Source organism: Notolepis coatsorum, assembly GCF_963971535.1.
Source record: "Notolepis coatsorum genome assembly, chromosome: 17".
NCBI classification, from domain to species: domain Eukaryota; kingdom Metazoa; phylum Chordata; class Actinopteri; order Aulopiformes; family Paralepididae; genus Notolepis; species Notolepis coatsorum.
In genome coordinates this window covers 33,006,216-33,021,717 of record NC_140181.1, presented here as the reverse complement: position 1 = coordinate 33,021,717, position 15,502 = coordinate 33,006,216, and the positions used below count along the sequence as shown (strand labels likewise).

Here is a 15,502-nt window from a genome sequence, read left to right as displayed (position 1 = left end):
TGATATTTTGAAACTATTTAAGGCCAAACCATGTATAAAAAAAACACTTTGATTGCCTAAGGCTAAATTCATGATATACCATCCCTGCCAGCTCTATTTGTCTATGGAAAAGTTCCCCTTCTTTGCAGGGCTATAACTTTTTAAATTCTATTGCTAAATTGCCATTATTAGGGCCCATTCAAGGTCTTATATGTATTGCTCATTGTGTAGCAACGTTAAACTTTTTCATTCACATATTCATAGTAAAATATGGTCTAAAGTATAAGTATGTTTTCATCTCTTTCTGCAGCTTTCTCCAGAACGTGATTTATAGCCCCAAATGCATTATATTGATGATGAAATACAGTTTGGTAGGAATCTGTGCGAGATCAAACATTTCAATTGGACGTACTTCTAGAAGTTTCTACGTATCATCTGATGATGACCGGATGGGCGGGGGATCGTTTATAATTCCGTGGGCAGCGTTATATCATTCATCTAGTGTGGTATGATCATCAGAGCAGTTTATATCAAACACGTTCAAAAATAACGCTGAATCTTACCCTATCTTCCTCGCGCCGTTGGACGATGAGTGTGGAACTGAAATATTCCTATTATGGGATGTAGAAATACGCGATCTATTTCCAGGTTGTATAATAGTATATACGTCCAAATCATGTTGTTTATCGAGTTATTGGCAACGGATCGCTATGTATTGTGTCGAGATCGAGTCCCGGGACCTATAGAGTGCCCGGAAGTAATATGGACGATCAGCACTTCAACCACATAACTTCCTGTTTGGCGCTTCTGCCGATCGGCCACCAGATGGCGCTCTTGAACCGCTAGAGGTTTGAGAGGAGCTCAGAACTGTGTGTGAAGGCTGCGGATGGGAAATATGATTCCGATCACAGATTTTTGAAATATTGATATTAAAGACAAGTTACGGCGTCCTCGGCAACTTGAGCATGGCGGGGAAGGACGCCTAAACACGTTTTCGGCACTTAAAGTGTTAATATCGGCCCTATCTTGATATCGGACCGATACCGATGTGTAAAAAAACGGCCATATCGGCCGATATTATATCGGCGGCCGATATATCGTGCATCACTAGCTGTATCGTTTCATCCCGTTCCCACCTCGGCGGACTACACAATTTTCACTCTGGGTGAAAGATATATTGGTGTAGATTTAGGAATAAAAAGTTCTCCATTTACAATCCTGCCCGTTTTGCGCAATCATAATTTTAAAGTCGGGACTAGATCTTTCCTCGCGAACGGATACTTGGTCACCACCACAGAGTATTATTTGACGTAATTGGTGCGAGTTCGGTCACGTATCTTGTGCTCGACCAATAGCAGATCTCTTTGTTGCGAGGATACGGCCAATCGGGTGACAACAAATGACATCCACAGAGTAACGTTACAGACGAAAATGGACAAAAAACACTGAAAGTTTGCAAAAAGGTTTTTAAACAATGTTATCTGCATCAGAAATAACGTGTACAAGATTTTACACACGTGGGATAGATATAGAAACTTTGTCGAACGGTGGCTTAACCTACCAGGACATTGTTTAGAGATCAATTTGTGTCATAAATGTCATGATATATTGAAAATGGGGGACCCTGATGTAAACAAGACGAAAGTCTTTCTCAGGTCTGCATCCCCTTAACAATGGACCTGTCTCAAACCCTGCCCTCTTTTCTTGATCATCCAATCACAGCTGTCGCTTACCTCAGACTTCCTCGTACAAGTTACCCATTCTGCAATCTGTTAATAAAGTTTTCAATCAATCAAGATGGGGACACTTTAGCTGTGTTTTTGTTTACATATAACTAGCATTCTAGTTTTCTTCAGATAAGATAAGATATTCCTTTATTTGTCCCCTTTGGGAAATTCAGACATCATAGCATCATGGTGGAGGGGAGGTACAGGTAGTAAAAACAAGCAGTGTAAACAACATAACAAGTCAATATAATTAACTAACTAACTGAAATATACCGTATTCACATAAGGTGCAGTATGCATAAGGTAGTGTTATTGTCCTTTTTAGGTTCCTAGTCTGGCAGCAGTCCCTGCCCACTGTTGTGGAGCCTGATGACCGCTGGTATGAAGGACTGGCCGAGGCATATGCCATCTAGTTTTATTGTTTACAGTGATGTTTATGTAGCTCTGCTAGTTCATAGTGATGTTTAAAGTATGTTAGCTTTCAGAACCAATGCTTGTGTTACCCTCACCTCTTCCTCCCCCCACACACACTAGGTCCTAGTGACTAGGACGCGTCTATTATGGTCACTAGCATGCTGCATCACCTGTTATGGTCACTAGTATAATCTGTTATGATCAGTAATCTGTTATGGTCAGTAGCAGCAACCTGTTATTGTCAGTAGTGATGAGATAAATATTCAAATTCTCGAATAGTCGATGCCAGTCTCCACATTCGATTTTCATGTCAGTCGATTTTTTTAATATATATAATTAAAAAAGAAGAAAAGAAAATCTTTTTATAAAATACTTTTTTTTTTATTATTGAAACAAACCATTCTTCTTTAATTCCTTTTCATATTTAGATGCAGACAAATTTTCATAGCCTAATTGATCTAAAAGATGCACATGCTACTGTTTCTGTTTGTTTATTTAAACCGGTTGTTAGGCCAATGCAATGCTGTTATTATAGGCTACGATGGTGAATGGTGTCATTTTGATTTATTATCTGAACTTCAGATTCTGAAGTGCCTATTTATGTGCAATACCCTTTGATTTTAATGATCCATTCTATTAAAAATAACTGAATTGAACTGAAACTGAACATTTGAACTGAAACAGAAAATAACAATATATTTTTAATATAATAAAGAAATTGTCATTTCATAATAGACGCAGACCAGCGTGGACCTTAACTCATTCACGGCCAACCACGACTATAGTCTCGCCAACCGGTGAGCGCCAAAACCCGAGTATAGTCGGGTTTTCTATCTTTTTCATTGTTTTTTCTTTTATTAAATATCTGAATTTAGTCGTTATGCCAATTCCCTTCCTGGTCGTTGCGCACATTGTCCCACTGTCTGCCTAGGGAGGGTGTAGAACTACCACATGCCTCCTCCGATACATGTGGAGTCAGCCAGCCGCTTCTTTTCACCCGACAGCGAGGACTCTCACTGGGGGAATGTAACACGTGCAGAGGTTCACGCTATTTCCCCCCGATCCCCTCCCTGCTGAACAGGCGCCCCGACTGACCAGTAGGAACCGCAGTTTACAACGACCAGGACACATACTCCGCCGGCTTCCCACCCGCTAACTAATTGTGTTAGTAGGGACGACTGACCAAGCCGGAGGTACCGCTGACAGCTGGATTCGATCCCAGAGTCTCTGCGGTGGTAGGCGACTGCATTCTCCACTGCGCTACCCAGCCGCTCCCTTTTTTTAATTCTATACAGTCTCACGGACCTCTGTGTTACCATTGGAACTCATTCTGAGACCCCGAGAGTGCAATACCGGCCGAATCCTGCTAGGTGGCAGTATCGCCTACCCTTTGAAACCTTATTTCACACTGTGTGTTGCATTGTATATGATCCAGGCCAAGAATTTAGACCAAGTCAAGTGAATCGCTTCATCCGAGCACTTTGAAACGCGTTCAGCACACTCAATGCATATTTTGTGCCAGTTCATGTCAGGGACCCGATGGACATCAATACTGGAGTAATACTGCATCAAAAAACTACCCCCCCCCCCCCTTTGATGCATTCATGATGAAACATAATACCTATTATATACCTTTGATTTGGAAATAGTAACGTGTCCAGGCGAGCAACACGAACGCCTTTAGCAAAATTCACATATCGCTCCATAACGCAGCTTTCAGGAATTAGCCAGGATCACTCTGAAACTATACAATATTCACCACGGGATAACACGCAAACGTATACATAAAAAAAAAAAAAAAAAAAAAATACATGTTGGACGAGGGATAGTGACTGTCAAATGAGCCATAGTATTGTCTCCATAGCTATAATATAGAATATAGATATAGCCCTGCAAACATCGTGACGCACAGTGAAAATCCCTATCTTTTAAAGCGTGGCCCATTGATTACAAGGATGGATAAAACGGCTGGCGCTGAAAGTGTTAAATGACACGCAATTGTCATTTCATAATGGAAACAGACCAGACCTAATACATCACGGTTGTGGTGGCTGAGCCTCTCTCCCTCTCTCTGTCTACGTTCAATGATTTAAAGTAGCCAAACGTTACACTATAAATACTAACTGGATAGTTGATATAAACATTTAATTCATTATCTGAAATATTCTAAAATCATTACGTTTGCTATGAGCCATGACCACCAGATGAGGTCAGAGGAGTTTGATAGTATTTACTCAGGATGGCCAGATAATGTTGATATTTAAACTTAAAAAATTATAATATATACTAAATGTACAGTTTGGCAGAGGGAGGTAGGGAGGGGTCTTAGTTTGTGTGGTGTGATAACGATGTTTAAATTGAGAAGTTTAGACTTTAGTTTAGTTTTACAACAGAAATAAAAAATTTGTTATGAAAATACCGGAAAAAGATACCTGTGGGTACTGGTATCGATTCAAATGTGAACGGTACCCAACCCTATCCTGTTATGGCCAGTAGCCTCATCTGTTATGGTCAACAACCTGTTATGGTCAATAGCATCACCTTTTATGATCAGTAACCTCACCTGTCTTATTAACATACCCACTGAGTAACTGTCTGTCTACCTGTCTGGCTCTCTTTCAGATAAGCAACCCAGCCACCAGAATGTTAAAGACAGCTGCCGCTCAAGTGGGCGGGACTTCCCTAGTCTCCACAGCCGGAACACCCAGCCGACCAATTATCACTGTCCACAAGTCGGGCACGGTGACTGTGGCTCAGCAGGCCCAAGTGGTCACTACAGTGGGCGGAGTCACCAAGACCATCACCCTCGTCAAGAGCCCGCTGTCTATGGGAGGTGCTGGGACCCTGGTCAGTCTGAAGGAGATTCAGTGTATTTGTGAAGCCGTTACTATACAGATAACTTAGTTTGGCCTCATGTTTGTTTTGAAACAGTTCGACTTTATGGTTGTGTATTAGTTGTAGTGCTGTCATTGGCTAAATACATTCTTAGTCTTCTAATAGTCATAGATTTTGGTGACTAATCAATTAGATGATTTCATCGAGAAATCTGTAAAATTGTAGTTTCCCACATGCAATCATGCAGAAGAACCTCTTTAAATGTAGTGCTTACCAGATATGTGCATTTAGCATCGTAAAAATCGACTAACAAAGTCTTGGTTAACTAAGACCAAACAGACAATGAGTGGCCTGATATTATTGAGTCTGAAAATACTTCCAGTCTGACTAATTATAGAGAGGGGCGTTACGGTCATTGCTAAGCAACAGAGCTTTGTGTTAACTAGCTTGTGTAGCAAAGCCAGCAACAGAACCTGCTTCAGTCACGATTTACCCAGCTGGAGTTTCACTGTAGTAATACATTAAAGGGCTATTTCTGACCCCTAACCCCATTTTCTACTTACCATAGAGTCCTTCTTCCTCATACTAGCTTCAGATAGTTGACCACAAACTAATTAAAAGTCAATGGGATTTAACTCCTGTCTGTACAAGTTGATTGAGGCGCACTGAAATGCACTCATAGTGCACACAAAGTAAGCAAGCCTCAGTCAGTTTGTACAAACAGGAGCTTGACCCCATTGACTTTGCATTAACTATCCGGAGCTAGTATGAGGATCAGCATGGATTGTGTTGAGAAAGGATTCTACAGATCAAATTCATTATTGGTCAGTAAGAAAAAGGGCTAGGGTTCCTTTAAGAGTGGTAGCATTGAATGGATTTGGCTCTGAGAAGTGAATGCCCCCCCCCCTTCTTATATTCCAGTTTGGTAACCTAGGAAACCTCGGCAAGGTGATGTCAGTGGTCCAGACAAAACCAGGTGGAGCACTTACTGGACAGGTTGGGAGCAACCCACTTACCCAGCTTATACAGGTATAACACTCAAACCTATTACCCAGATTATACAGGTTCAACACTCAACCCTGTTATCCAGATTATACAAACATGTTACCTACAGTAGATTATACATTGCCATTTAGCTGACTCTTTTATCCAAAGAAATGTACAAGTTGTGTACAACAAGTGAGCAGGAAGGGTACAACTCTGGCAGCTAAGGGTAAGTAACATTGTTCGTCAAACAGTGTCGAATTTGAATGCTACAGTATTGCGTGCATAGTACCGGTAGTATAGACAGCATAGTAGGTAGTAATATACCGGTAGGCAAGGTTGATTCCTTAGTAGCAGAGTGCATACTAGTAAAAGACAGTACGAAGGTTAGTAGGTTTTCTCCCCCTTCTTCATTTTAGATATTGATTGAATAAGTGTTTTTTGTAGACAGTGGAAAATGTTGTGGGTTTCGGCTGTCCTGACTGGTGGGAAGTTCGTTCCACCATTGTGGAGTGAGGACTGAGAATAGCCTGCTTCTCTTTGATGACCCCCCGAGCTCTGATAGGAGTGGATCTGAGGCGCCCAGAGGATGCAGAGCGTAGGGGTCTTGAGGGTGTGTAGTTGGAGACCCTTGACCGGAGGTAGGAGGGAGCCGTTCCCTTCACTGCACGGTATGCCAGGTCAAGGACCTTGAAGCGGATTTGTGCGGAGCAGTGCATTGCAGTAGTCAAGGCAAGACATGACTGTTGATTGCAGCAGGAGTTGGGTGGCTTCTTTTGTCAGGAACGGGCAGATCCTTCTGACATTACACAGGAAGAATCAGCAGGTTCAGGTTGTTGAGGCGACTTCGAGGACTACACTTAGGTTCTTGGCGGTCGAGGACAAAGCCACTGTGATTGAAAGGTCGATCAGCGGGGACGATTTGGCCCGGAAGGTGAAGTAGCTATATATTTTTTTTCTTTTTTTTCTTTTTTTTTTAAGATTTTTTTTTGTGCATTTTATCGCTTTATTGCTACTGGGCAGTCCAGTAGAGAGAGACAGAGGAGGAATGGGAGACAGAGTGGGGGGAAGACATTCGGCAAATAATGACGGGTTTGGGAATCGAACCCGGGTCGGCCGTGTCGCGGCTGAGCGCGCTATGTGGTTTGCCACTGGGGCGCCCCAGCTACATTTAGTTTTAGTTCCGTTTGAGGTGATTGGTCATCATCTAGGCAGAAATGTCTGACAGGCAGGCCCAGATCCACTCAGAGACTTGGATATTTGAGGGAGGAAAGGTGAGGAAGAGTTCAGTGTCATAGCACATAGCAGTGATATGAGAAGGATGAGACATGATAATGTTACCCAGAGATTTGGTGCATAGAGAGAAATAGGAGTGGTCCAAGGACAGAGCCCTGGGGGACACCCGTCTGTTGGGGGCGGGGGGCCAACACGGTACCTCGTCATGATACTTTGTAGGAGTGGCTGTCAAGGTAGGATGACAGCCATGCCAGCACAGATAAGAGCCTACGACTCCCATTCTTGTGAGGTATGTGAGGAGGATCTGATGGTTGACTGTGTCGATGGCTGCTGACAGGTCCAGGAGAATCAGGTCAGAGGAGAGGCCTTTCGCTCTTGCTAAGTGAAGAGCCTCTGTGACTGCTATGAGGGCTGTCTCTGTGGAATGACCAGTCTTGAAGAGTCTAGGTGGTCGTTCTGTAATGGTGGCGTGCAGTTTGCAGAGGTTTTTAGCCGAGGCCTAAAGCTTGGTGAAAGAAGGAGGCTTCGGCAGTAGTAAAGTTTTTGGAGAATGCTAACAAGAGGTTATGATAGGTAGTGATGTCACCAGTGAGGCAGGTCTTTTTATACTTCCTCTCGTCCGCTCTCGGGTTCTGTCTTTCTTCTCTCACTGTATCGGACAGCCAAGGTCTGGGTGTCGGAACGGCTGACAGGCTTTTTGGCGAGGAGACAGAGCTTGTCGAAGGAGGTTGAGAGGGCTGAAAGGAGGGTGGCGGTTGCTCTATCTGGGGGGAGAGCAGAGAAAGTTTCACTCAAGCGGAGAAGATGTCAGAGGAGAGGGTGGAGGGGGACAGGGAGCGTAGGTTGCGTCTGAAGGAGACTGAGTGGGAGGTTTGGGGTTTCCAGATTATACGATCCTGTTACCTAGATTATAGAACCCTGTTATCCAGATTATACAGGTACAACACTCAACCCTGTTATCCAGATTATACAGGTACAACACTCAACCCTGTTATCCAGATTATACAACCCTGTTGCCCAGGTTTTACAACCATGTTACCCAGGTTATACAGGTACAACACTCACTCATTCCTATTCTTTCTGCCTCTTTTTCTCTGTCTCTCTCTACCTCTCAGACTAAGGGGGCGTTACCAGCAGGTACCATATTAAAGCTGGTGACATCTGCGGATGGTAAACCCACTACTATCATCACCACCTCCCAGGCAGGGGGCATGTTTCCCTCCACCACCGCCAAGCCTGGTACCACCTACATCAAGACTATACCTGTATCTGCCCTGCATCAAGGAGGTACAAGTACCACACACACACACCTGCATCTGCCATGCATTAAGGAGGTGTATAATGTATGTATATTAAACATTTTAAATGCATACATTTTAATCCACCAATTAAATTGCAGTGTAGTCTGTAAATCCAGTGTAACATGGTTGTTTTTTGGCACAGCGTTTGTTTTGGTTTTACTCCAGCACATTGTTAGGGTTTGTTCTTGTTTGTACTCACATTGTTAGGGTTTGTTTTGGTTTGTACTCCAGCACATTGTTGGGGTTTGTTTTGGTTTGTACTCCAGCACATTGTTGGGGTTTGTTTTGGTTCTGTAAGGCCTAGTTTATATGTTGTGGAGCCCTGGCATGATGTAGATGGTAGGGATGGGCATGAGTAATGTCTTCCCAGATCGAGTACTCGCATGAATTACTTCATAGTGCTTCAGTAATTGAGTAGTGCTTGAGTAATTGTTCAATTAGGGAAATCTATTTGTAGAACACATCAGCAGCAATAACGCTATATTGCGAGTATGGCGGGATTTTATCGACTAATTCGAATGAATGATTTAGGACGATTTTCAATTTTCTTTTTATTTTACAAAAAGTGATGTTTGGTGAAAGTTAGATTTGCACTTTATTAATCCCAATAGGGAAATTCATTCTTGTTTGATGAAGTTTGGTGAAAAAGCAAGTTATGCAATATTAATCCCAATAGGGACATTCATCTTTGTTTGATCAAGAGTAACCTTTTATATATTAGGGATGGGCATTTTTAAGAAAAATCCAGATCGATTGATCGCATGCTATACTCGAGTGATCGTGTATTACTCGTAAAGGAAAATTTTATATATATATATATTTTTTTTTACCTACCGTAATTTTGTTCATTCATGTACCGTACTTTACGCACTATAAGCCGCACCTGACTATAAGCCGCAGCAGCTAAATTGAATGATGTGTACATATATAAGCCGCACTGGACTATAAGCCGCATGTGTTTTAATGTTTAGTTACCATATGTAAGGAGTGGAGCCTGCGGCTTAATTTGACTCAACACGGGAAACCTCACCCGGCCCGGACACGGAAAGGATTGACAGATTGATTGCTCTTTCTCGATTCTGTGGGTGGTGGTGCATGGCCGTTCTTATATTGAGCTTTAAGTTCCCACCTCTACAGAGAATGACTCTCACCTCTACAGAGAATGACTCCCATTGGGACACAATACTGTCGGACAAATAACAAGAATTAACTCATTTACAAGTTGTATTAAGTAAATAAGGGAACAGATAAATAACATTTCAATGCAGTAAAAAAAGCAATATTTCGATTTTCGGGTTTTTCTCATAGCTGCAAGTAATCGATTACTCACGCCCATACCTATTATATATATATATATTGTTGTTTTTTTGTGAAGATTGGTGAAAGTTAGGTTTGCACTTCAATCCCAATAGGGAAATTCATCTTGGTTTGATCATTTCTGTGTCAAATAAAAACAAAGCTTATTTGAATGATTTCCTTGGCGTTTCTAGTTTTTAAGAGAAAAAAATCGATTAAAATCGTAAATCGGATATGGTGTGAAAAAATCTGAGATTTTATTTTTAGGCCATATCGCCCAGCCCTAATTGCGAGTCTCACACACACACACACAACCTCACTCACTCACACAGTACCTCCACTCTGTCTGCAGCAGGGGTCTTTGCTCATTGAACGGCATTTCCGTATCAATAGTCTATGAACGCTACGCAAAGTGGGCAACATGCTGTTTTTATCTTTTAGATAATGCTAAGCTACAGACTTTTACAAACCTTTCGCAGTAACACTAGCAAACACTGGAAATAGGACGTTAGCTCTCCATGCTCCACAGTTTCCAGTTGTTGTCTTCCTGCAACAACTCAGCACAGAGCAATATTTCAAGAGTGATATTTCAGAATGAGATTTCTGTTTTGGTGTCAAAAAAAATGTGGTGGCAACGAAATAAAATGTAAATAAAATTAAATAAGAAAAAAAAATCCGGTTGAAACCGTGACTACTCTAGTAATCGCCTACTCATGCCCATCCCTAGTAGATGGTAGAGTAACCAGTATGTTGTGTCTTCAGGTCTGGCCACCAGTAAGCCCTACACCATCCTGACCACCAAGATGCTGACTGCAGGATCTGGAGGAAAGATTCTCACCACCCTCCCCAAGACTCAAGGACTCACCCAGGTAACACACACACACACAGTTATACCACAGACATAACACAGCACTCTCACACAGACTAGTGATCACAGTAAGCTAACACGCTAATATCAAACACACCTGACCAGCGACACATTTAATTTTTGTAATGTGTTTATTACTTTTTTTTTTTAATGTGCATTGTTGTTAAACATAATTTTCATATTCTGATACTCAATAAAGATATATCATTCATCTATCTATCTATATCTATCTAGGTGGTTCTGAAAGGAGCTCCAGGTCAGCCTGGTACAATCCTCAGGACACTACCGATGGGTGGAGTCAGACTGGTCTCACCTGGGAGCGTTACAGCCAAACCCACGGTCACCACGCTGGTTGTCAGGGGAACCACAGGTAAGCATTCTCCATACATCAAATCAGACACTATAAAGAGGTTCATAGGCCTTGCGCTACTGTGTCTAAGTTCCATGTGTAGCTGGCCAATGAAATTCATTATAACCTTTGATACGATGTATAGTTATAACTATTTCCTCAGTAGAACATATGAAGACACATCTGATTTTACTGTGAGCTTCATGTTTTGGAAAAGGACATGTGTCATGGTATTTAAAGGATAAAACACTTGCCCCATTGGATTGGATTGGAGGATGCGAGAAGTTTCTCAATACTAAAGAAGTATCAGTGAAATGGTGGCCTATACTAGTTAACATCATACCAAATGATGTTTAAACGGAGCCTGGGTTGGGGCGGCTACGTGGCGTAGTGGGCAAGGAGCTCGCCACGAAATGCTGGAGACGCTGGGCTCGTCGGTTCGAGCCCAGCGCTCCACATTTGCTTTCAGTTTAGCTGGTCGTCCGTACTAATACACATTGGCCATATTAGGGGGTGGGAAACTGATGGGTGGGGATCGGGCGTTGTGGACAGCGACTCCTACAGGTCGGTTGGTGCGCCTGCGCAGTAGAATCAGGAAGGGGGCAGCGTGAGCCTCCCACGCGTTACTCCTCGCCACTGAGAGATCGAGCTGCGCAGGTGAAAAGATGCGACTGCTGTTACCTCAAGTACCGGAGGGGACTTGTGCTATGTATGACTTAGTCCACATTGCAGCCGGCTTGTGGGAGGCAAGAAACAGCGTCCGTGACAGGGGAGGGTTGGATTGGATTATACGAAATTGGGATGGGAGAAAAATATAGAAAATGGGAGAAAAAGTGGATAAAAAAAAACTGAGCCTGGGTTCAGTACTAGTCAACATCATGCTAGATAATGTTTAAATAGAGCCTGGGTTCAGTACTAGTCAACATCATACCAGACGATGTTTAACCTCTTAACTGCCAAAAAACTGGGACGTTTTAATCATTTTTAAAATACAATATATATATATTGAATTAGAGCCCTACCTGTTGCCTGTCGATTGCCGCTTCAGGTGACAAAATTCCATTCAGCGGTTCTCCAGTTACATGCCGATATGTGAGGCTTGCGCCAAAGTACACGGCAGACTTTACATTTCTTCGAATACCACCTGCGACTCCCGAGGCTTTAGCTCCGTCAATCATTTGGCGATCTCGAAAATTATGGGACAGGGTTGTAACTAGGGATGCACGATAATTATTGGGTCGATAATTGTCGGGCCTATATCAGCAATTATGACGTCATCCCGATAAACCAGATAACATTATTGATAGCTCCGATAATATATAATACATTTTTTGGTCAAAAGAAATCCGGTGTGGGTGGATTGGGATGAAGGGCGTTTGTTTTTTCTGTAGGCTCCTCCCGTTTTGCCAGTACTGTGGTACGACTGATAGCGTGTGGTTTAGGAAGAGGGAGTTTTTCACAAATCCAGCGCTCCCTTTCTCATGCCTGGCTGTGATGTAGTTACGTAACTTTCAGAAGCAGCACAGATAGTAAACAAATATGGCGTCGGTAGTGTGCGACTTTTTCAAAGTTTCAGAGGAAAACAGTTTGCTTGCTATTTGTAACAAATGCAGAAGTTCCACGAGTAGGGAAAGGGGCAACAAGCTATAACACACCCAACCCAATAAGTCACCTGAAACATCACCACCGCTACGATGGTGTATTAAAATCCGACGACAACGCGCGAGCAGCTAAAGGCTAAGCTTCTGCGAATCCAAAGCCAGCTGCAAAGGAACCGGCGGGGCTTGTACCTATTGACGAGGCGTTTGCTAAATTAAAGACGTTTGACAGAGATGACCCAAGGGCTCAAGCGATCTCTAATTTGATCACAGAAATGATGGCACTTGACGACCAGCCAAGACAAATGATTCTGTCATGCTAGATAAGGTTTAACCACTTATGCATCGGTCAAAAATGGGGCAAAAGAAAATAAAAGCATTAAAAATAATAATAATAATGAACGGTTGCATACCCAAAGTAATTTGCGATTTATTGTACTTAAAGCACATGCATGAGTCTGGTCTCTTATGAAAGGTAAAATTCTGAAGTTTCTTACACAATAAGGAAAAATCACTTGGAGTGCTAATGAAATAGTTAGAGGTTTGAACACACAGAAGTAAACGTTTTGTGTACTTACATTTCTGTTTACTTGTTGTCATATGCCGGTTTTTGGGTTCCAGCTGAGAGGTAGGAGCTGGAAAACACAACGGTTCCATAGCCTGAAGTCTTTACAGGTCCATGGGTTATAAAAAGACCACAAAAGATTTATGTTTTACAAAGGTTTTTGTAACGTGTGTAACGGTAAAAATTCGGCATGATTATCCAAAATGGCCGTCGGCTCCCATTCATTCAGAGGCTCTCGTCAAAACAATGGACTTCTTCGTCTTCTTGTATCACCTTCCCCCACTCTCAGCGCGTGTCTGGGATCGCTTTCAGAGCAGACGCTCCTTGGCTACATAGGCGGTCAATCATTTTCACCGTCGAGGGTCATTGGTCCGCTCAGGACAGGGGCAAACAGGACGTGGTCACTTGTCCGAATGGCTTGTCAAATGACACTCGTTGGATGTTTCGTCTTGTAACTTGAGACTGGAATCACGCAATAGGTTGAGTGGGGTGATGATCGAAAGGTGGCAAATTCAACTTTCCAACAATGTATTGGTTGATCGGCGAAAACACTGCCCGGAGCCGACAGACCAGGGCAAAGTGCCACGCCGTGCCCGCGAGTGTGACGGCCCGCCGTCGGGCCGTCCGATGCTTATAGAGCCTGGGTTCTGTACTAGTCAACATCACAATGTTTAAATAGAGCCTGGGTTCAGTACTAGTCAACATCATGCTAGACCAGTGGTTCTCAACCTGTGGTATGCATACCACTAGTGGTATTTGGGCCCCCTGCTGGTGGTACTAAGAGGATTTTATACGGCCCATGACTTCATTCCTAAACCTAAATAGTATTATGAACGGCCCGCCAGCACGTCAAACCGAATGAATTATTCATAAAAGTTCAAGTTGCAATTTCTTTCTTCACCTCAGGGTGGCAGCACCTTCTCTAGCAATAGATGTCTCCACGTGACCCCCATACTAGTATGTCCGGAATGCTGGCAAGGAATGCTGCGCGCCAACCGTACAACTGCGCATGTAATACTGGATTACAACTCATTTCATCAGCGAGGCCATGTATCCTCCAATAATAGCCATGGCAAATGCACCTAAAAAAAGTAGGGATGCACCGAATGGGAAATTCTTGGCCGATACCGAAAATAGAAAACAGTTGGCCGAAAGCCGAAAATTATTCATAGAATAGATTTTTTTTTACCAATGTTGTGGAACATTATGATTATGGAAAAATATATGATTATGGCTAAACTTAACTTAAATAATAAATAATCACTATTATGGGTCCATAAAACATTTATTCAGCACTTCTGAACTACAGTACATTAATTCCATCTTTTCTCTGGCTGCCGCGGACATCTGTGCTCTACTGAGCGCACCTTTCTAGTCCCCAGATGAATGTGGTCTCTTGACTTTGGCACAGTAGACGCGCGACAGACAGCGTCAATGTGAGAAACACAATCCCCCCCCCCCCCCCCCTCTCGCTCTGATTAATATGCATATTAGATCACTCAGTGATTAACCGCGACGGGCATATAGTAAATAAGGATATAAAAGCATGTTAAAGACGCATTTATTGGACGCGTTGCGCGCAGAGTTTACATAGAAACAGCGCGACTCCCGACAGCGCGACATCATCACAACAACACGCGTTAGGTTACAGGTTGTTTCTGTTTCGGTGATATATTTTCCGTGAAAAAACTCTTTCGGCCGAAAGGCAATTTTTTGCCATTTTCGCCGGAAAACGTTCGGTGGCCGAAATTTCGGTGCATCCCTAAAAAAAGTAAAGTTGATGAAGAGGGCCGCCGCTTCCAGGAGCGGTAGAAATTAGAATGTTTTTTCACTAAATACAGAAGCGTGTGTGTGTGTGCCTAATTTGCGAACAGAGCGTTGCCGTGCAAAGGAAAACTGCACCAAAGCAAGCTATGAAGTGGCGATGTTAATGGCAAAACAGTGCAAACCTTTTACAGAAGGCGAGTTTATTGAAGACTAATTTAATTTGTTCGGCTCTACATATAATCTGTGAGCAGACATTTTCTGTTATGAACTTGAACAAGAGTCGCGTGAGGTCCAGACTCCAGACTGACTCCCACCTGCTCGATATTTTACGCATCTCAACCACTACTCTCAAACCAGACCGTGCATGTGTACTGCAGTCCAGATCTCACTTTCACCACTCATTAGTTTCAGTAAGTTGCTTGTCTCTTGTCTTGCTCATGTGAAATTGATCATTTGTAGTTTCTGCGTGATATGAGTAATTTTGCAAACGTGGGTCTCACAGGGTACTTTTAACCCTGTGAGGCCCAAATAAAAAAGACATTAGCAACTTCAGAGGCCAGAGGGTGAGACCTATAAACACATG

The 15,502-nt window shown here is 42.8% G+C and overlaps 1 protein-coding gene across 2 annotated transcripts in view; it reads left to right on the top strand.

Annotated features, from left to right (window-relative positions):
- Positions 1-15,502, top strand: part of hcfc1b (host cell factor C1b) — a 129,346-nt gene that overhangs the window by 73,246 nt on the left and 40,598 nt on the right. For both annotated transcript variants that reach the window (XM_084333989.1, XM_084333990.1), the window contains 5 exons: positions 4,743-4,967; positions 5,877-5,984; positions 8,291-8,462; positions 10,535-10,641; positions 10,875-11,010. In XM_084333989.1, coding sequence (XP_084190115.1) covers positions 4,743-4,967; positions 5,877-5,984; positions 8,291-8,462; positions 10,535-10,641; positions 10,875-11,010 — 748 coding nt within the window. The remainder of the gene's footprint in view (positions 1-4,742; positions 4,968-5,876; positions 5,985-8,290; positions 8,463-10,534; positions 10,642-10,874; positions 11,011-15,502) is intronic.